The sequence below is a fragment of the Mycteria americana genome, chromosome 22 (genome assembly GCF_035582795.1).
Source record: "Mycteria americana isolate JAX WOST 10 ecotype Jacksonville Zoo and Gardens chromosome 22, USCA_MyAme_1.0, whole genome shotgun sequence".
In the NCBI taxonomy this organism is placed as follows: domain Eukaryota; kingdom Metazoa; phylum Chordata; class Aves; order Ciconiiformes; family Ciconiidae; genus Mycteria; species Mycteria americana.
The window spans coordinates 3,236,732-3,257,473 of NC_134386.1; the positions used below are offsets into that span (position 1 = coordinate 3,236,732).

The 20,742-nt window shown below is 44.0% G+C and overlaps 2 protein-coding genes across 6 annotated transcripts in view; one reads left to right on the forward strand and one right to left on the reverse strand.

Annotated features, from left to right (window-relative positions):
- The window catches only part of FAM117A (family with sequence similarity 117 member A), a 34,229-nt gene extending 26,999 nt beyond the window's left edge, over window positions 1-7,230 (reverse strand). For 4 of the 5 annotated variants that reach the window (XM_075523090.1, XM_075523089.1, XM_075523084.1 and 1 more), the window contains exons 1-3: window positions 6,825-6,962; window positions 5,952-6,059; window positions 3,180-3,319 (exon numbers count right to left, since the gene is read on the reverse strand). The gene's annotated coding sequence lies outside the window, so the exon portion shown is untranslated. Of the gene's footprint in view, window positions 1-3,179; window positions 3,320-5,951; window positions 6,060-6,824; window positions 6,963-7,090 lie in introns of those variants that run through there. The other variant, XM_075523081.1, reaches the window with a different exon arrangement.
- A 25-nt stretch (window positions 7,231-7,255) lies between these two features.
- Window positions 7,256-20,616, forward strand: KAT7 (lysine acetyltransferase 7). The gene is made up of 15 exons (XM_075523079.1): window positions 7,256-7,388; window positions 8,933-9,080; window positions 10,403-10,579; window positions 10,770-11,009; window positions 11,563-11,645; window positions 11,892-11,981; window positions 12,701-12,799; window positions 12,969-13,079; window positions 13,954-14,145; window positions 14,346-14,435; window positions 15,369-15,509; window positions 16,713-16,806; window positions 16,994-17,140; window positions 18,026-18,132; window positions 18,810-20,616. Exons 1-15 carry the CDS (start codon window positions 7,374-7,376, stop codon window positions 18,909-18,911), a joined length of 1,836 nt encoding a protein of 611 aa, XP_075379194.1. The 5' UTR covers window positions 7,256-7,373; the 3' UTR covers window positions 18,912-20,616.
- Window positions 20,617-20,742: the final 126 nt, after the last annotated feature.

Consider the following 20,742-nt stretch of genomic DNA (forward strand, 5'->3'; position numbering starts at 1 on the left):
ACATGGATTCAGGAGTTAGCCAACATCAGAGACTCAGTAAGATTTCCCAGAATAATATGGGCTGCATTAGATGTAAAACATTCACCATTAAGGAATGACAGCTTGCTTAGGAGAATGTGTGTTAAGGAAGCTTTATGTTTTTAGGATAGGCAAACACATGGTTTCTCAGTTTGCACAGAAGAGTGTGAGCAATTAGAGCTCTAGTTCACTCATCAGCTACTGCCTGGCAAAGCATTGCAGCTCAGTCACACAGCACTACCTTTCTATTTCCTGAAACTGAATTAGATTAGAAAGTGTTAGAAGTGTGATATAGAAAAAAAGTTTACATAAAGGGCTGTATTTGGCACAAGAATATTATTCTCTCACAGATACAAGGCATTCCCAAGACAAGCTCCCCAAGAAGCGCTGCTGAGCTTTTCCAGAACATGGAACTTATGAATTTGGAAGCGCAGGTAAATAAAACTGCACGGTAACAACTGGCACAATGTAATTAGGAAAAAATGCAGATGCTGAAGAAAATAACCTACTTGGCTCACCTCAGAGCTCAGCAAGCCAGAAGTTCATATGGGAAGAAACTTTTTTTTTTTTTTGCCATGAATAATTACAAAAACAGGAGTTTCAAAGGAAATCAGCAGTTCCAGCTGGCACAAAAACCTTATCCTAGGAACAGCCATTTTGCAGCAGCGCACTTCTAACAGGACACAAGCCCCCAGAAAGCAATAACATTGCTCACCCCAATCTTTACTTATCTGACAAATTCCTCCAAGTAAGACAATGTTTTTTTCTACTTAGAGGTATAAAGGATAGTGATCATATTGCATAATACAAACTGGTGTAAAAGCTACTGCTCCCATCTTGTGATATGCTTCCTCCAGATATATCCTCCCATTCTCCGTCCACTCTGTATTGGCAATTTGCATTCAATTTGGTGTTTCTTTGGCTCCTTCATTTTAAGGCACAGAGCTAATCAGTCTCCTAGGAAACTAAGGGAAAGATAAACCTGCCTAAACAAAGGAGAAGCCAAATTGATGCTCATTTGATATCAGAGTAAATCAGACCGTCCCAGCAATGGTGTTGCTCAATGTACCAAACTGGTAGTAGTTTGTTGTTCTCAAAATCGTTTTGCCTAGCTCTGGTTCTTACTTCTACCTTGTCTTATACAATCCTCTCTTACTCCTTGTCTTAAGGTTGCTTATTTTCTTGATGTTTGGCTGAGCCTCCAAGTATACTCCACCCTTTAGTTCGGGGTAACATTTGGTTTTTCTGCTACCTGCCTCCTATTTTCACTCTGGATTTAAACAGTAGGCACATCCTAAATGATCCCTCTATCTCCACTACTGCAGGCAACTACCTGAGGCACAGAATATGGTGATTAGGGACCACTCTTTAATTAGTGGAGCAAGCAAAGACAAATTCTGTCCCTACTATATATGTGAGTATACAACCTGTTCTTAATATCCCCAAAGTTCTTACTACAATCAAGATATTCACATCGGCTGGAAACTGAGCTACAAAGTCTGTGGCTAGTTGCCCACAGTACCACAGTCAGTTTTATGAAAAAGAACTTCCCACAGGACAGGCTCAGAAATGCCAAACAGGATAAAGTTTCGCCTTTACTTCCCACATCAGTGTCATTTTTGGTGACAAATGTTTCTTACACCTGTGAAAGTTTGTGTCATTGGGCTGAAAAACATGAGCAGAGTTTTCCTTTAAGGAAGCATGCAGTGGACTTGATTGATTAGGAAGCAAGGCATTAACATCAGTGCCAGGCAGTTGGAGAGCACTGCCTAGACTGGAAGGAATGTATTAAAGGAACAGATCACAAATCCAAAAGCAGACAACAGAATCAAAAAAATAACCCGTCTTGGCAGGAACAGGATGAGGATGGCATAAAAATATCTGGCCTATCAATAGAGTTTAGTCTTGCCAGGGCAAAACGTATTTTTATTGCAACTATTCAATAATTAGATTATACTATGAGACCCAGGGGAGGGAGGGGGGGAGGGAGGGAACCAGGAAGTGTGGCTATATTCAGCTGTAACTAAGTGAAAAACTTGCAGCAAAACTCAGACTGGATCTTTTTTCCTTTACAATAAAAAGATAAAAAAAAAGATCTAGGCCAAACTGGATTGACCTTGCTCCTGATGCCAGAAAACACAGGCTCCACTCAGATGTCTGCATGCCAGAGCCCTGGGGAAAGAACAAATGCGTGGATTCTGTTCAAGTTTACTGAAACACCCCTATCCATCTACAGCTAGTTGTGTTCTGCAAGACCTTCAGCTCAATGCATGGTACATGACCACGATTCTCCATAGAGGGGTCTCTGTGACTATTTATACTACAAGTCATTATCCATTCAAATCTAAACCTGCTTCAGGCTTTAAAAAAAATTAAACACACACTCCCCCCAGCTGTTTGCTGAACTGTCTGCAGACACATCCTCTCAAAACTGGAGTCCTCCTAATGTGCAACAGCTGATGAATTTTTTGTTGTTGTTTTTAACATGAAAGTAAAAAATACTATGCCAATCTGCAAATAAATCCCACAGGCTAGACTAGCTTCAGCACTACGACTGTCTGAACTAAATACATCCATTGCTTGTTGGGTTTGCTTCTGAAGTGTACCAAGGCCCACTGGACAGCTGGCCTCTTCAGCTGTAAACAGAAGTCAAGACTTAAAAATACGTAGGGCCAAGCTCATTGCTAGCCCAGGTTCCACAGCAGATTTTCTACCACATTAAATTCTGTGCCTTGCACATTCCACCATTTGTATACACATATCTGCATTTAACCTGTTTGCGCATCACTGACTATACTTTGTCAAGAACCAAGTTCAAGCTTCTTAGCTAGTGACAGTCAGAATAATTTAGGCTCCAACCCCCACTCAGAGCCAGGCCAACATAGATCAGGTTGCTCAGGCCCTGTCCAAAAATACAGCCAGCAAACAGCAGCTAGCCCTGTTATTCTATAGTAAAAGTGTCCTTGTAAGAGACAGTGACGCACTCCCATATGGGTCTTTAAGACACATCAAACTGGATCAGGAATTCTTCAAGCTTTACATGCTTGGGCCAAGAGGTTCTGTGATGCTGCTCTTATGCCCAGACCTACCATACCTAAAAACCAAACATTAAAAAAATATTAAGCTGGAACCCAAACCAGAGGAAAACCACCTCTACTCACCTTCCGAAGACGTGAAAGTAAAAGAAGCAGCCGTCCTTGATCTTCATATCTGTATAATAGTGTTCTGGATTTTTGCAGCACTTCATCATTATCCTAGTCTTTCTGTAACTCTAGGCCCCAGAGCTGGACTGAGATGATACCTAAGAGCAAGTAAGATTTATTCAAGTATAGCACTTCAAATATTTTTATAGTGTATTTTCATTATATAGCATTTCTCTCACTTGCCTTAAAACACGCTTAAGTAGGTAAAGTAGCCCTGCAGGAATGCATCACAGCAAATAACACACAAAGCAATTAAAGTGAATGCTTTAACATTTATAAAGCACTTAGCAACTGAAAAACCTGAAGTACTTTACAAGCGTTTCTTCTGCTTCATAACAATTCCTACATAAGCAAGCCTACTTTATATTATCATCACTAATATAAGTGATGGCTATATTAAGATCCCACAGGCAGCTCACTCCATGCCATGTCTCCAGAGCAAGTGGGAACCATGGCAGATTAGAGTTTTAAACCTAATTTCAACCTATTGATGCCTGTACCTGTTTATGGAGATTGGTTTTGGTGAAAATTCCCTTTTCATTGCCTATATTTTCTAAGATTCAGCATTTTTTTTTTTTAATATGACAGTGAATGTACCTAAGCCTAAATTCCAAAGAGTTTTAGTGAAGCTAAAGGCCTAGAGAGATTTCAACAGATTCAGTGAGATCTTCAGGGCCAAGAGATTTCAGGCAGCTAACTCTGCTGACTTCACTAGTAAGCTGGCACCTTCAATATTCAATTCAATTCAATAACTGAGGATTATTCAATAACCGAGGATTTAAATAACAAGGATTTCAATAACAATTCAATAACTGAGGATTTAAAACCAAAAATCACTTTTGTGCAATTTAAAATGAAATTTCAAGTCATCAAGCACTTGCTAAACTTTCTTCTGGTGTAGCATGCAGAAATTCCTAATTTCCTACTTGGAAAATTCTCACAGAGTTAAAGAGACTGCAAGTCTGTCTTAAGAACCTTATTAAAGGGAGCTTAACCCCAGCGGAGATGCTAGTAAGCAGAAGCTACACCAGTTTTGCACCCTGAAGAAATCGCTCCCTCTCTTCCCAAGCCGATTCCCAATTTCGCTAGCTTGCTCTGGGTGAAGAAGCGGTTTCATGCACTGACATCTAGTGGTGATGCCAATATGGAAGGCACCTGTCAGAATACACAGCCTCTCAAGTTTCACATCCTTTTGTGTTTTTCCCCAGAACAGACCTGCAGTTTCAGCTCCAACAAATGCCAAGGCTGAAGCTTCTTCAGTACTGACCACTGGCACATGGCCAAGGGCTGTACACATCCTTCACATACAAATTAATGAAAAAAATAGATTTTTATTTCTGCCATAAGCCTCCCAAGTTTAGGCTGGATTTTGAACTGAAGCATAGTAGCAGTAAGTTAAATCCTTGCAGTCTTTTCCACTGGTAGATACACACACACAGAAGAGTTCTTGCAAGCTCTGCTGTGGTCATAACATGATCTGATTGCTCCTCTTCTGAGAGCATGAGACAGCTTAGCAAATATAAGGCCATCTTCCCTTCTCATTGCCCCTTCCTCTACCCACAGTGGATGCTCTAGAGTTATGTCAATTCAGTGTTCAAACTGCACAGAGGACTTACAGTTTGCATTACCATTTTAATTATCAGGCGACAATAAGACAACATGGGGAACTGGATTCCTGGCTTCTATTCAAGTACTGCCACCTCTAGGAAAGTTATTAAACACCACCCACTTCTGTTTGCTTTGTTTTTCCAATAACATCCTGTTGGTGGTGGTAAGTCCTCCTAATATGCATTAACATAAACAACTTGTTTCAGACACAAGCTTCAGTAACACCTAGGAGCTCGAATTAATGTTTTATTTGTTTATCTGATACAATTAAGCCCTATAGCTCTCATTCAATGCAGAGTTTTTGATTAAGGAATCCTTTACCTATCATCAACAGGCAACTATTTCAATGGGATGTACAACTTTCACATGGCCATCATATGCTTTAGTCTTTCATTCAAGCAAATCTACAATTGAATTTGGGGATTTGCAAGGTCCAAACATGTTATGTTAGAACCAGTCTTTAAGCTAATTGTCATTTTTTTACCACAGGCAGATTCCATTTAATGCAAGATGAAGAAGTTGCAATCTACAAGCTCTTTGAAATCTTTTTTAATTGCTCCTAACTGCCCCACATTTCCATTAGAGCCCTTCATCAGTTTGCAACATTAGACACATTCACTCTTGTGAGGCCTGAGCTTTGTCTCACAGAAAATACATGGGAGACAAGCAACTACAAAGTGTTCAGACTAACTCCTCCCTTTTCTTGCCATTAAGGAATAGTGCACTACTCTTCTTTGTTCCCATTCCTCTTGCCCTTTCAGGTGATACTTTAGTTCATCCCAAATTTATCTTAAATTAAACATTTCAAGTTAGTCTAATAACTTCAGAGCATAATGTTCATTAGCCTAGCAATAGATTTTGGCTCAGCTACAATTTGAAATTCTATTAAAATCCAGGCAGTCTTTTCTTTTTCTTATAAAGTAGGAAGAATTCATGCAGTTGTGCAGCACTGTTTTCTCCTGCAGCCACCTTTCAGTAGGTTTGCAAATTGGTTCGCTGAAATAACCAGACTTTCTAATGAGTTATTCACGCACTCATAGTTTTCCTGGGCTAAAGGTGTACAATTTTTAGATCAAATGTACGCTTCTTTGCAACCAGTATATACACTCCCACTTCACATACCACACATCCTCCTTCCCATTCCTCTCTGCTTGGGCAAAAGCAGAGGTATTTCATCTTGACTTCTTCAGAAGGTTTGCCTTTCAACATTTCACAGGAGATTGGATACACCTAGGAGCAATAACAATTTGGAATGAGAGGAATGGTATTACTTGCATGACTAAGGATGACATGCACTCATGAGGATTATAGGATTAGACCCTGAGAATTTCATAATCCCTAAAGATAGCCATAGTTGGAAAGAAACCATGTGTTCAACTAAATACCCTTATTTTTCCCCAGATCTTTACATAAAGCAACATACTGTTGCTCACAGACAGCGTTATCACATTAACGTTATTGATATATTACGTTTAACCAGCTATCAGCCTAATCACAACCAGGGAAACAGCTCCTGCAGAGTGCTGGGCCTGTGCAGGGGGACCACACAGGGGTGAACTTGCTGCCTCCCTGCCTCCGGACAGCCAGAGGCCCGAGTTAGCGAGAGCCGCCTCCGGGGCACTACAAGGTGCCTCATCAGCTCAGGGCAAAAACACGAGCAGCTCACATTCACCCGTGAGAGAACTACACTGGCAAAACTGCACCAGAAAAATCCCCCCCAGACGATACTCTGAGAGCGGAAAGAGTAATTAATGACAACAGCCTTTCCGAACGAGAGCCCAAAGCAGCACAGCCCTGCGAGGCCCGCCCAGGCCCGCTAGGCCCCTGCGACGGCCCGCCCCGGGCCGGCCCAGCGCGGAGCCAGGGCTCGGGAAGGGCCTCTCCCTCCAGCAGGCCGCGCGCAGGGCAGGCGGCGGCACCCCCTCAGCAGAAGGGGGGCCGGCAGCCGGAGGCGCGGCGCTCCCCGCCTCCGCCTCAAGAGCAACGGGGACTCACCGCCTTCCTCCACCCAATCACTCCGTGGACCCGGCGGTGCGCCTCTGCCCGGCCCCAAGATGGCCCCAGCGGGAGGGCTCAGGCTGCCCGAACCCAACGTGGCTCCCTGGGGAAAACGCCCGCTCCGGTCCCCGGGCGTCGCCGGGAGCCCGCTGACTTCACACCCGGACCCAAGATGGCCGCCGCCGCGGCCCCCGCCAAGACCCCTCAGCCCGAATCCAAGATGGCCGCCGGTAGCTTCACTGTCAGCGGCGCCGCCGGGATACCTGTCCGAATCCAAGATGGCAGCCCCCGCTGGCGTGAGGCTGGCTCGGGGTCACGTGACGGGGGGGTGTGGACCGTGTCCCGGCGGAAGCGTGAGGGACCGAGCAGGGAACAGGGACTGGCGGCGGCGGGAGCGGGCTGGCGCCGCCGGAGCAGACGTGCCGCAGGACGGGAGACACGGCTGTCACCACGGAGCCCGCCAGCGCTAACACGGCGGCGACCGCCGCTTCGCGGGCCGGGGGCGCCGGGGACCAGCCAACCTCGCTGCCCCCGCCCCCGCCGAGGATGCCGCGCAGGAAGGTGAGTGCGGCCGGGGAACTGGGGAGGCACCCGGCGGGGGAACCGGCGAACTCGGGCCGCAGCTTTTCCCCCTTCCCTACCCCCTCCGCTACCTCTCACGGGCACAAAACCGAGGGGAAAATAGCGGCCTTCAGCCCCCAGCGCCCGCCTCGCTCGCTCCCTCAGTGGCTCCCGCACGGGAACGCTGGGCGCTGATTGGCCGTCTTGCTCGTCACTCATCGCCCCCAACGGTTACCGTTTCCCCTCCCCCGCGCCTGCAGCGCGGTCCGCCTCTTGGCTTTTCTGATTGGGCAGGCAGTTGGAGAGCTGGTCACATATTGGTCGGACTGCCTTGCCGGGCTGGTCGCTGATTGGCTTCTGCAGCTGCCCATCTACGCCCCCAACGGTCACCTCCCCGCGCGTGCCTTGTTTCTCCCTCTCTCCCTTCCCCCATCCCACTCCGCCCCCCCCCGCGTTGATGTTTCTGTGGGAGCGAGGCTTGCACTGATAGGCTGGCGGCTGCCGTCAGTCACGCCCGGCGGCCACGCCTTTTTGCTTTCCAAGCTGACATTGGCGGGCTCTCCCTTTCGGCCACTCCCACGCGTGTTGTGATTGGCCGGGACCGGCGAGTCTCCGCTGGGCGCAAAACAAAGCGGCGCGGGGGCCGCGCTCGCGCCACCGTGCGCGCGGGGCCTCGGCAGCCGCCCCCACCCTTCTCCTCAGGCGGGCGGCGGGACCGGCCTCGGCCTCGTCACCGTCCCCTCAGGGCCGGCGGCCGCTCGGGGTACCTCCGTCCGCACTCCGCGGATCCGGCTGCCCTGACCAGACCTATCGACGCCCCCACACCCTGGCTGTCCAGTCAGGGCTGCCGGGTAGGGGAGGGATCTTCGGAAGCCTGGTGGCTACCCGCCAAGTCCTGAGGCCTGCCTCCCTCAGAGAGCCGCCCCGTCCACTGTGTGGTGCAGGGGGCCGTTCTGGTAGTCCGAGACGAGGTGAATACAGCTGTGCTCGCAGCCTCTTTTGGCCAAGCCTCTTTGCTGAGTGCTTTCATTTTCTCTGCCTTGCTTCCACCACGGAGTCCTGACGCTGCCCTGAATTGCTGAGTGGTGAAGAGTCAGTTTGGCCGTTGCTGGAGCCCATCTGTTTTCTCCACCACCTGCTCCCGTGGTGCCTTGTGCTCTGCTGGGCTGCCTCTGCTGTTTTGAACAGGCAGATGGTATGGGAGTGCTGTTGGCTTGGCAGGGTGAACCGAGAACAGTCAGCTCAAAGCATATCCTGTCCACCCTTGAAATTTCATTTACCTTTTGCTTTAAATAAAATTGGGTGCTACTGTGATCTTCCTTAGTGGATCAGATTGCAGAAACTTTATTATTGAAGGCACTGACACTCTATATTTATTAAACTAAAATATTTTCTCCAGAGTAATACACTTGACACTTATTAGTTTGTATATGTCATTGTGTCAGCTTCAATTTATCTATCTAGCATCAAATATTTTTACAGTATAAATACAATATGCAAGTTTAAGTGCTCCTGTGCTAATGTCTGGGTCTGTGGTGTTGCAGAGGAATGCGGGCAGTAGCTCAGATGGAACAGAAGACTCCGATTTCTCTACTGATCCTGAGCATACAGACAGCTCTGAAAGCGATGGCACATCGCGGCGATCTGCCCGTGTGACCCGTTCCTCAGCCAGACTCAGTCAAAGCTCTCAAGGTAAATGCTTTATTTACTTAAACAAGGAAACAAAAAGCAGCCTCTTAAGCAACAAGAGGCTCAATGTACTCCATATTCCTGACCTTTAGAACTTAAATGTGTGGAGTTTATACCTAAATAAAAATATTTAACTTTTTCATTGGCTATTAATGTACCACAGCAAAAAGCAGTGTTTATGAGTGCATATGGCACAAATGAGGTAACGTAATCTAAAGATTACACTGGTGGTGGAAATAAAAACGCAAGTATCCTGTGTTCAAAAAGTAAAGCTGTCTACTTGTTAAAGGAAGTGGGAACCAAACTCCATGATTCTGCTGCCAGCTTTGCCTCATTTTTCTGAGAACTCTAAGAATTTGCTTTCCATCTAGTCAGTTATATTGGTACCGGAGCCAAGTTAGAGAGAGGGTGTTTAGGGGTGAAAGCTGTTTTTGTTTGCTTTGTTTTGTTTGTTTGGGGTTTTCTGTACTGCAAGGGAAGATGTATTTTCATGACTTGCTGATGCTGACCCTACTCTGCAATAAATGTAATCAACATATTGCCTGTTATTTGGTATGCTTCTGCTTTGGCATCCAGATTGTAAGAGGAAACATTGAATGTGTCCACCTCCTCATTTTTAGTGTTAGTGTAGCCGTTTCTTGGCTGTTAGTTAATAAGCTGCCATCTGGCATCAAGGGGAGGAAATGACAGTAGATAATAACTTCTTTCCATTGCTCCATGTATACACTTTGATAAAGAATCTGTTTTGTGACAAATTTTATTGCAGGTAAGAAATATATGTGCAAAACCATCTGGTAATTAGGTCTTAAGAACAAGAGCAAAGGTGGTTTGGATATGTATGGGGTGCCTGTGATATTCCTAGGTTATGAAAGCATTATTTTAATGCAAAATAATTGTTTTATAGTCTTTTGAGCAGTATAGGATCTCAAAACCACACATAGGGTCCCAAATATAGCTCCAGCCCAGAAGCAGTCTTGCTTTTCCCAAGGGTTGTCTAAACACTGATAGTTCTTATCTAAACTAATGGTTCTTTAGCTTTCCAAATAGGAGCTGGTTTGTAATTACTAGTTAATTAAGTAATTAAGTCCAGAGAAAGCTGATCTAATTCCAGATTCCTCAGTGTTGGTAAAAGTGTCAAAAGATTTAAGCTTAGAAGAACAGAGCATATCTTAGTGATGACATGCAGCGGTGAGCAGTAGGACAGAGCTCTGTGTTGATACCCAGCTATGAGATGTTGGTATTACAGACTTCAGAGCATGTGTGAGGCAAGTCTCTGACTTAGAGTGGTTATTGTGGGTGTAATTATGGTGTTTCTATGGAATTAGATTCCAGCCCAGTTCGTAATCCGCCATCGTTTGGAGCAGAAGAGCCTGTCTATTCTACGAGGAGGGTGACCCGCAGCCAACAGCAGCCTACTCCTGTGACTCCAAAGAAATACCCGCTCCGGCAGACTCGCTCATCTGGGTCAGAGACTGAGCAAGTGGTTGACTTTTCTGATAGAGGTACGTGAGGTGCGGTGAGGTGTTGAAAGTTTGCAAAATGCTGTTGGAAAGAGTATGTGACTCCATTCTCTGAGGGAACAGTATAATATCCTGAGGATAGAGCGTTTGAGACAGCTGTCTGGAGTTGCTTTACATATTTTTTTGAAAGCTTTCTTTCAGGCAGATTTGTAACATCTTGATCCTTATTCAGACACTAAAAATGCAGCGGATCACGATGAGTCTCCACCTCGTACCCCCACCGGGAATGCCCCTTCCTCAGAGTCTGATATTGATATCTCCAGTCCAAATGTATCCCATGATGAGAGCATTGCCAAGGACATGTCCATGAAGGATTCTGGAAGTGACCTGTCTCACCGCCCTAAGCGACGCCGCTTCCATGAAAGCTACAATTTCAACATGAAATGTCCCACTCCTGGTTGTAACTCTTTAGGTAATTTCAGCTCCAGGATTAATCTGTTGGGTTTTGCCTTCCTGCTGTGATATTCAAAGTCCCGCTCAGTTGAGTTATACATCCTAACAATATGCACTTAATTAGGATCAGAAGTAATATTGAGAAGTGGGTATAGAGAAGGAATATGAAGTATATCTGCAGGCATATTCTTCCTGGAGGTGTTTTCTGTCTAGGAGTGTTTGGGGGATGATAAAGAACAAGTTAGGAGTATGAGCACAAGTGTGGGAGGAAAATGCAGAGTCTTGCAAGTAGGGTACTGGTCTCTGCCAGAAGCAGGTTTTCAGAAACAAATTACTGCAGACCTCTAGTATACCTGGCTGCTTGCATGGAATGCAGCTTTTGAGTTAGCGTGAAAAAGATTTTCTTTCTTTGTTCTTAAAGCTTGTGCCAGAAATATGCTCCTTCTATCACACTGGTAATAAACTGAGCATGCTTCTTGAGAAGCTCATATGAGTTATCTGCCCATCTAGGATACTTTTTAAACCTCTTTATGATCATATGTTAAAAGTGTTTTTTTTCTGATCCTTTGCAGGACACCTAACTGGAAAACATGAGCGACACTTCTCCATATCGGGATGCCCACTATATCATAATCTCTCAGCAGATGAGTGCAAGGTAAATGAGTCTTCTGTTTTATCTTCCTTATGTTTTTTTGGAACAAAATGCCAAGACCTGTCATTTGTGAACAGAAAATAGAGTTAACATGTTTCAGCTGATGTCTTTAGCTGTAAGACAGCAGCATTTGTGTGTCAAATCATCTGTGAATTATGGTTCAGAAAATTCACCTAAACGAGAAATGGAAAAGATTAAGGCTTTGATAGTAGTTTGCTGTAGCATTGACAGATGAGTTTTGGCTTCCAGGTGCGAGCACAGAGCCGGGATAAGCAGATTGAGGAGAGAATGCTGGCCCATCGGCAGGATGACAACAACAGGCACGCCACCAGACACCAGGTAGGCAATCTGCACATAATGGAGTGGCTGCTCAGTTAAAAGTGGAAAAACCTCAGCTTGTGGTTTCCAGCAACAATGACTTTAACTTGATCTCCCTTCTTCACTTCTCGGATAAGCTATTGTGCTGAGTCCTGACACTCCCCATTTGTCATCTCCAATTTGTTCCAGCAAGGGCAATTCATTGTATCCTTTAAACGAGAGACTGGAGCAGCTAGTGAGAGCAGAGAGGTGGCATTGGCCAGTAATACTACAAAGGAAGCTGGAGCTGTTCTCAGGATGATCTCTGCTGCATGCTTTGATGTGTAGGACAAGAGAATTCCTGCAGAACTGTAAACTACAATTTTACTCTGACTAAATAGAAAAGAATAAAACCAGGGGAATTACATTTTTCAGTTCACGAGTCTTGGACTTGACTCAAGATGACTTAATGAGTCGGCTCGGAGCTTGTCCACATGATTAAGCAGTGCATAAGGACTGCACCCTGTCTTGTGAACTGAGGTACACTGGCAAAGGCAAGCTGCGGTAGGAAGAAAAACTTCCTATTTTACATACCTGTGTTGTACCTGCAGTGCCCTCTTATTAGCACAGGATTTGGTTCAGAGGCAACAAACGTCATAAAATGAAAGCCAGGACAGAGGCCCTTTAGGGTGGGAAGGTGAAGAAAAACGTTTGAAGTGGATGAAGCCTAGCGAAGGTTTCCCACCTCTGGTTTCTTTCAGGCACCAACAGAGAGACAGCTGCGATACAAAGAGAAAGTAGCTGAGCTCAGGAAGAAGAGGAACTCAGGACTAAGCAAGGAGCAAAAAGAAAAATATATGGTAAAAGCAGTAATTTTATTCTTTCATTCCCTCCTGTCTGGAATGAGACCACTAAGCGGGAGTTTGGCTTTCCCAGTCATCCTGCAACATTCTCAGCTAAAACAGCTGCAAGATCCAACAGCTTAGTAGCAGCAAGGCAGCAAAACCTCCAATTATTTTATTGTTTTAGGAGCACAGACAAACCTATGGCAATACTAGGGAACCTCTACTTGAAAACCTGACGAGTGAGTACGACCTTGAGCTTTTCCGAAGAGCGCAAGCACGGGCATCTGAAGACCTGGTGAGACTTCTAACTCATGATATATCTCATAGCAAATGTCTTTGTTAGAAACGTGAATGCTTTCTGGGTTTTGTTGTACGTGTGCAGGTAGAATCAGAGTTTGTAAGAAGAGCAGCTACAGCCCAGCCAAGTCAGCAACCTTACACTAGGGATAACATTTAAGTGCGAGCCATTCGGAGGGTTTGCTGAAAGTACAGCTGGAGCTAAGCATTTGCAGTCATGAATGCTGCAGTGCCTGCAAGAGGAATAATCAGTAACAGTCCCATTTAATAGGTGTTTGTTTTCAGTGAAAGAATGGACAGCTTCGCTTGCTGAAAGAATGGCTAAGGAGTGATGATAGCAAAATGCAAAAGTCATCTTGACCGTAGCTGGTGACTGTGGAATGGAGTTCAAAAACTTGTATTGCTGAGGCTTCTGTAGGTGCTTTCCAAAGCTACCTTCCATCTCCAGAGATGAACCGAAAGATACTTTGATGCTTACCAGTGACGATTGCATCTGGGTTATCTGAGGCAGAGCATTAGGCTGTATCCTCTCCCTACAGATTAGGAAAGAAGCATGAAGTGGCAAGGAGCTTACATTGCTTTCATGACAGAAGGAGTATAATCCTAGTGTTAGCATGCTGCTGAGTGCTGATTCACAAGACATATCCTGGTGAAAGGAACAGTCAGTAACTGTCCTGCTTGTGGACAGGGCTCAGACTGAGTTTGATTAGGGAGAGGTCTGTGGGAGGGGTCGTTAGATGTGGTCGCACTGAAAGGTGAATTTAGAAGACTTGAAGTAAATTATTTCCTTGAGGGAAATAAATAGGGCCTTCCTCCACGCTACCTACTTTTAAATTTTTTTAAAAATAATAATCCATTTTTTTCATTCATAGGAAAAGTTACGGCTCCAGGGCCAGATCACAGAAGGCAGCAATATGATTAAAACAATTGCTTTTGGCCGTTATGAGCTGGACACCTGGTATCATTCTCCCTACCCAGAGGAGTATGCTCGTCTGGGACGTCTCTACATGTGCGAGTTCTGTCTCAAATATATGAAGAGTCAGACAATACTGCGCAGACACATGGTAAGGGCTAGGGCAGAGCTGATTCCTGAGCTTTAAATCTGATGTCAGCATGTAAACGTTTTAGAACATTACTGTTGTTAGCTCAGTTGCTCACTTTAGGAGGTGAGAAGACTGCATGTTTCCTGGTATATCCAGTAGCTGTTTAACCTTTTCCGCCCTTAAAACAGTAGTGTCATCCTAACTTTGTTTTCCTGTCATAGGCAAAATGTGTTTGGAAACATCCACCGGGTGATGAAATCTACCGCAAAGGCTCCATCTCGGTGTTTGAAGTGGATGGGAAAAAGAACAAGGTAACTAACTGTGATCATTAGGCCAGTCTTGAGTGTGGAGTCTGTCTTTCAAATGTGCTGGGCACTGCTTTTGCTGCAGAGAAACAGGATGCAAATGGCTCTTTCTCCCTCTAACTGCAGAAAGGCTACTAGAGCCCGATCTGTCCGTTCTTGCAGTTCTGGCAGTAGTCTTGTCTGCGTTTTCTTTGTGGTTATTCCTCAGCTCTGTTGCGTTCCAGCAGTTCTGTCTGTTGTCTGATACTGTGCTGGATCAGCAGCTTTTGGAGATGTGTGTCAAAATCCCTTTCTGAAAGTTAGTGGGGAGATTCCGTGCTTGGCCTCAGCAGATTGCTACTGAGGCACATCTCCCATTCACTGTGAATACTCAGTCAAATTTGGGTTAGAGTGGGAAGCAGCCTAATGTTATTGAGGGTGACCTCCTTAACCCTGAATTGAAGGGTAGAACATGAATCTGCAACCACGAGTTCAGTGCTAGGTAGTAGTACCGTGCCTGTGCCCTGTCTCTGGTTGTGTCCGGTCTTGAAGGCTTCAGAGGAAAGAACAAAGAAACAAATTCAGAAGCTAAATTTTGCACTGCCGGAAGTTGGGAGGAGTCTTTTCTAGTTACCAGAGATAACCTTGAAGCATGGGATTAATACAATACAGCGCAAGCAAGCAGAGATCCAACCTTCTGCTCCCCTTCACTGAGGATGTTTTGGGCATTGGGAGATTGATATCACAAATGTCAATTCCCACCCTTAGGAAGCTAGGCTTATCAAGTTTCATCACAAATGGAATTGTTTCCTGACCCAGCTGCTCTGTTTGAAAGACTGTACGTCATTTCTCAGATGATTCAGAACTTTCTTGTCATTTCCCATGTATGCCTGTTTTTGTCCACTCTTGGAATGTTCCACTGTAATAAACAGGTGTATCCTATTCTCCTTTTGCTTTTAGATCTACTGTCAAAACCTGTGTCTGCTGGCAAAGCTTTTCTTGGACCATAAAACACTGTATTATGATGTTGAACCCTTCCTCTTCTATGTCATGACAGAAGCTGACAACACTGGCTGTCACCTGATAGGATATTTCTCCAAGGTTAGTTGAAAATACATACATACACATTACTGCCTCACGAGAATGAGATTTAGGACACCAGTGATCAGTACTGAATCTGCCCTCCGAGTTTTTGCGGTCTCGGGATTTGTTGCTTTTAGGAATAGATAAAGTTTCAAACCTGATCTGCTTGAATTGTTCTTACTGTTTGCTGCAGGGGTTGCAGGTGCTTTGCTGTAGCATCTTTCCTCATTACTAGCAAAAAACCAAATCAGCTCAAATGAACTATTGTTGCTAGGAAGCATGGTGGTGTCTTAAATGTAGGCAAAAGTAATGATAAAGAAAATATAAAGAAATGTAGAGAAAAATACGTTAAAATAAGTATTAGTGACCATTTTTTTTTTTTTTTAATAAAGTACTTGAAGGAATAAAAATTCTTAGGTGGAGAAGCTGAGACATAAGTAACTTAAGCAGATCCCACAAGTAAGTCACTGGCCAAGCTTAGAGTAGGAGCCAGTTTTCTCAACTGTTTGCTCAGACACATTGCCTACCTAAAAAATAGCCAATCTGTTTGTTTAATCTCTGCTGCACATTAGTGAAATACATTTCCTGGTTGTTCTTACTTCAATACAGAAAAAGCGATTACCTTTCCGGACATGGTGATATCATGCAATGCAGTTGTCAGTTTAGATATTTCAGTCAATGAAATTCTATAGGTAGGAAGAATACTGTCCCAAATAAAGTGCAGGAAACTATATTCCTTAAATCCCCTGAGTCAAAACTGAATAAATATCTAAAAAAAAATGCTCTAAAGAAAAATTTGCATTGATCTGAGGATAAGTATGTCTGAGTCTCTTCTTTGTCTGAACATTGCAATATACACCATGTGCTTATAATGCTGCTGTTATGTCGCTTTCTTGTTGCATGTAAACCTGGTAGATGACAGAGGTGGTAGCGAGAGTGCTACTGGCTCCTTCTCGGGTACAACTCCATGGCCAGCCATCCTAGGCTTAAAATTGTGCACCAAACACCCAATTTAATGGCTAATAAAGTAAGACACTAAACCAGGTTGGTAGCTGAAGGATGATCGTGTTATTTGTGGTTAGGCAGGTTTTTCTACTGTTGCTCCTTTCACCTTGTATTGTATCAGTTGCACAGGCTTGTTCAGTCTGTTGGGATTACGATGTACCCATTGTTTGTACAGATCTGGACCTGCTAATCTATCCTCTCTGTTCTTGTTTTTAGGAGAAGAATTCTTTTCTCAACTACAATGTTTCTTGTATCCTGACAATGCCTCAATATATGAGGCAAGGTTATGGCAAAATGCTCATTGACTTCAGTAAGTAGAGAGAGAGAAATTCTGGAAACATATTCTGTCCAACATGACGATTTCACTAAGAAATCTGACATATCTATGGTGGTGGTTGAGCAGTTTGCATTATAGCAGATTTCTGCATGTGCTAAAGAGGGTAACAGTCAGGAGAGAGTGGTTTAGGAAGGATAAATAGGTTTTCTTTCCTTTACAGGCTATTTGCTTTCTAAAGTAGAAGAAAAAGTTGGCTCTCCGGAACGCCCCCTGTCTGATTTAGGTCTCATCAGCTACCGTAGTTACTGGAAGGAAGTTCTCCTTCGTTACCTGCATAATTTCCAAGGAAAAGAGATCTCTATAAAAGGTATGTTTTCAAGCTAAATAAGCTTGTAGTGAGTTGGTTCAGGAACATACCTATGCATCTCACTCACTCATTTTCCTCAAATATGAAGCAGGTCATGCTTGACTCATTGGTATAGGTGTTTGTGTAGCAGCACAGTTAGGAGAATATTCCTGTAGTTGGGTATGGCTCCTTTCCAGTCCTGCCACCATTAAAGATAAGACAGCTTGCAGAGTTTTGAAAGTATGCAATGGCTTCTTTTAAAAAATAAATTTTTTTAAACAGATTCAGCAAAGGACTTTATCCATCTGTAGATTAGAATGTTAATTTTAAAAAGAAAAATGGCTCCACTGAGAGGCTTTCAAATGCTTTGGAAAAATACTGATGCTATTTGGACTTCTTTTAATAGCATTTTTAATGTTTATGGCACCTAGGAGTATGCAGCATTTCATAGAGATATCAAAGTAGTTCTGAAGAAGCAGCTATGTCTTCTCTGAGAGGATTACACCTTATTAACTTGGATCCTAAAATTAGTATCACTAGATCATTGATATCTAGGCTGGCTTTCAGTTTTTGGGTGAGCCGGGCTGTTTCTGTACAGCTCTGCATGGCTTGCATCCATAGCCTGTGGTTCTTCAACCTACTTGCAATCAATCAGCCCTCAGGAGCAAAATGAGCAAAGGCAAGTTGTATAGCAGTGCCACAGGTAACCAGGGTGGTGAAAAGGTGCGAGTCATGCAGTAACAGTAGTGCTGCATGTCCTGCAGTCCTGCCTTTAATATCTGCAAGGCATTTTGTGTATATCACTTCAAAAGGAGTTGCATGAAAGTTGTAGTTGAAAACTAACAATTATAGGCTATTGAGGAGGAATTTGTTTCTATTCTGACATAAACTGATACGGATTTGCAGAAATCAGCCAGGAGACTGCAGTCAACCCTGTCGACATTGTTAGCACATTGCAGGCACTTCAGATGCTCAAGTACTGGAAGGGAAAACACCTGGTCCTAAAAAGACAGGTAAGATTTGTGATGGCTATTTCTGCATTTTTGTTTCCTTATATTTAGCTGCTAGATTCATATGAACTTGCTGAAATCAGTATTTCCTTGCGTTGTGCTGGGTTTTTCAGCCTTTTGATTCTAGTGGGGGAGCACTGTAATTTTCAAATGCAGTAGCTGATAAAATACGACATGGGCATCCAACCTGATTCTTCAGTACTGTAGAAATACGCTGTATTGACCTTCTTTTTCTGATGCGTGGAATAATGTTGCTCATGGTAAGCGGCTTTTTAGGGGAGCAATGGACCAACATTGCCATCATGCTCCTCATCATGCCTGCCCTTTATTGGGCAAATGGATGACACAGAAGTGAACTGAATTAATGGAATCCTGAATCAGTCCTGTTTGTACCCTTGTAGATATAAGACAAGTGGTTTATAAATCCCCAAATGTGACAGCTTCTCTCTTTTGTTTTCCCCTCCTTGAGACTTCACTTTGTAGCTAAAAGTAGCCTTATTGGTGTGATTGAAAGGGCTTCTAGAAAACACTGTGGAGGAAATGTTATTTTTGTCACACTAAGCAGTTAGTAGGCTTGTCATCTTCAGATTTGTGGACTTAGGTGTGTGGTGTTGTACCATGGATAATTCTCCGTCATGGATCATTTGTTTTAACCTGCCCTTTCATGCTCTTTTCCTTAGGATCTGATTGATGAATGGATAGCCAAAGAGGCAAAAAGATCCAACAGCAATAAGATAATGGATCCCAGCTGTTTGAAATGGACCCCTCCTAAGGGAACTTAACTGTCTATCACTCCTGAAGCCAGTGAACCCCAGCAGTAGGAAGTACCCTAGGGATCTCTGTTGTATCTGTTGCTGTTGTGATTGGCTGGTACAGTACCCTCCTGAAAGATCAGTTCCCCTTGGTACTGTTCTGGCCCCGATCTTTTGTGCACACCACAGACGCTAGTTCTGAGGAACTTTATGTTTCGGCCTCAATGAGGTTGCAAGGATTGGATCTGTATAGGACCCAAACGAAGCTCCTAGCAGCACTGGCCCAAGGAGTTCTGATATCTGGTACTGTACCTGTCCGGTCACTGGTCTTATCCTCATGTTCTTATTCCGATGAGGTTGTGTTGTGTCCTATAATCTGGTTGTTTCTTCCTTCAGGTTCCTTGCGTTCTAAGTAATGGAGATAACTTCTGTGGCTTTTGAACAAGGTCTAATAATGCTTGTTTGGGGAAAGTCTGGTTTTCCAACAAGCTGCAGTTACACTGACTTCAGCATTTTTAACTAGTCCTGTCTGATGGACTGTTCTATTCCATGTATCAAATAGTTTTAGTAAGGTAACATGCCACCTCTTTCAGCAGTGTTTTCCATATAATATAGCAGGTCTTCACATAGTTAATATTGTACAGTCAGAAGCTTGCATATCTTGTAACTGAGTGGTGTGATTGTTAGTGTTACCCTGGAGGAGTCAAGGCTAAGTGTGTGAGAACATCAAGGTCTGAGATGTTTCACAGTTGCTCCTGGTACATGCTCCTGGAGCTACTACAGTACCACGTCTGTTGGAGAGACCTCTTTGATTATAAGTTACTGGTTTTTCCTGTTTATTGCTTGGAGTTAGTGGGTTCCTTTTACACAGAAACAGCCCATTCAGTGTATTTCACTGGAGTTCTTTTTCCCAGAGCAGTCTTCCTTGAATTGTAGGTCTCTCTGTATTGCAGGGGACTTTTTTCCTCTAGACTGAAGAAACAAAAACTTTAGACAGATTTTTGCTAGCCTTGTCCAAACAGCCACAGAAACTCTACAATGCAAATATCGTCAGTTGTTGGATTGCCTACAGTGTACGTTCTGTGCATCAGTGGCAGCTCCAGTTAGCTGTGTGGATGGTTTGCTTCTCTGACAGTGCATTCTTGTTTGTCTTTGTAAAACAAAAAAGCTTTTACTTCCTCTCTCCCATCAGCACCACCAGAAGAAACTGTCGTACAATGGCTTTCAAGTATAACCACTGTCCTTGTGCCACAAGTTTCCTATATGGCTCCAGTGTGATTAAATGGGGGGACAATCTTGGGGTAGACGATGGCAGCATCATATAGTGCCGATTTCATTTAAACCGTCCAATGCATCCGTATTGAATGGTGTCTGAAATGAAGCACTTGCAATGTACCAGTAGGTAGGAGCCGTTCCCTGGTAACCACTGACCCATCCTAGTGTGGAAAAGTTCTCTATTGCTCTTCTGATGGTTGTCTGCCTTTCTCTGCCTCCTTAAAAAAAGAAAAAAGATCATCAGTACATGGTGTATACCTTGTGGGCATTACTGAATTTTGCTGTCTCATGCCCTTTGCTCCTGTATTGTAACTAACTACAGATACTCATGAAACTATCCAACAACGTAGATCTCTTGTGGAGTAGGGAAGAAGGCCATTCTTGTGCAGAAGCTAAACCCTGTTCCCATGATGTGGTAGAATGTGCTATTCTTGTATCTACTTCTCAATAAAGCATGTTCTCTGCTCAAGTTTATGCCTTCTTTTTCTTTTTTTCAGTCAGATGCTATTCTGCATCTCCAGTTAAGTGAAGCTGCTGCTTTATGTTGCAGGGGACTAATTTTGAACCCGTCTTTGTGCCTGGTGTA

What these genes read in the sequence shown, in the direction of transcription:
- KAT7 (XM_075523079.1), top strand. An exon ending in TCTCAGCAGATGAGTGCAAG is followed by an intron (nt 11,646 to 11,891) that starts GTAAATGAGTCT and finishes TTTGGCTTCCAG; the next exon opens with GTGCGAGCACAGAGCCGGGA. An exon ending in CAATACTGCGCAGACACATG is followed by an intron (nt 14,146 to 14,345) that starts GTAAGGGCTAGG and finishes TTCCTGTCATAG; the next exon opens with GCAAAATGTGTTTGGAAACA.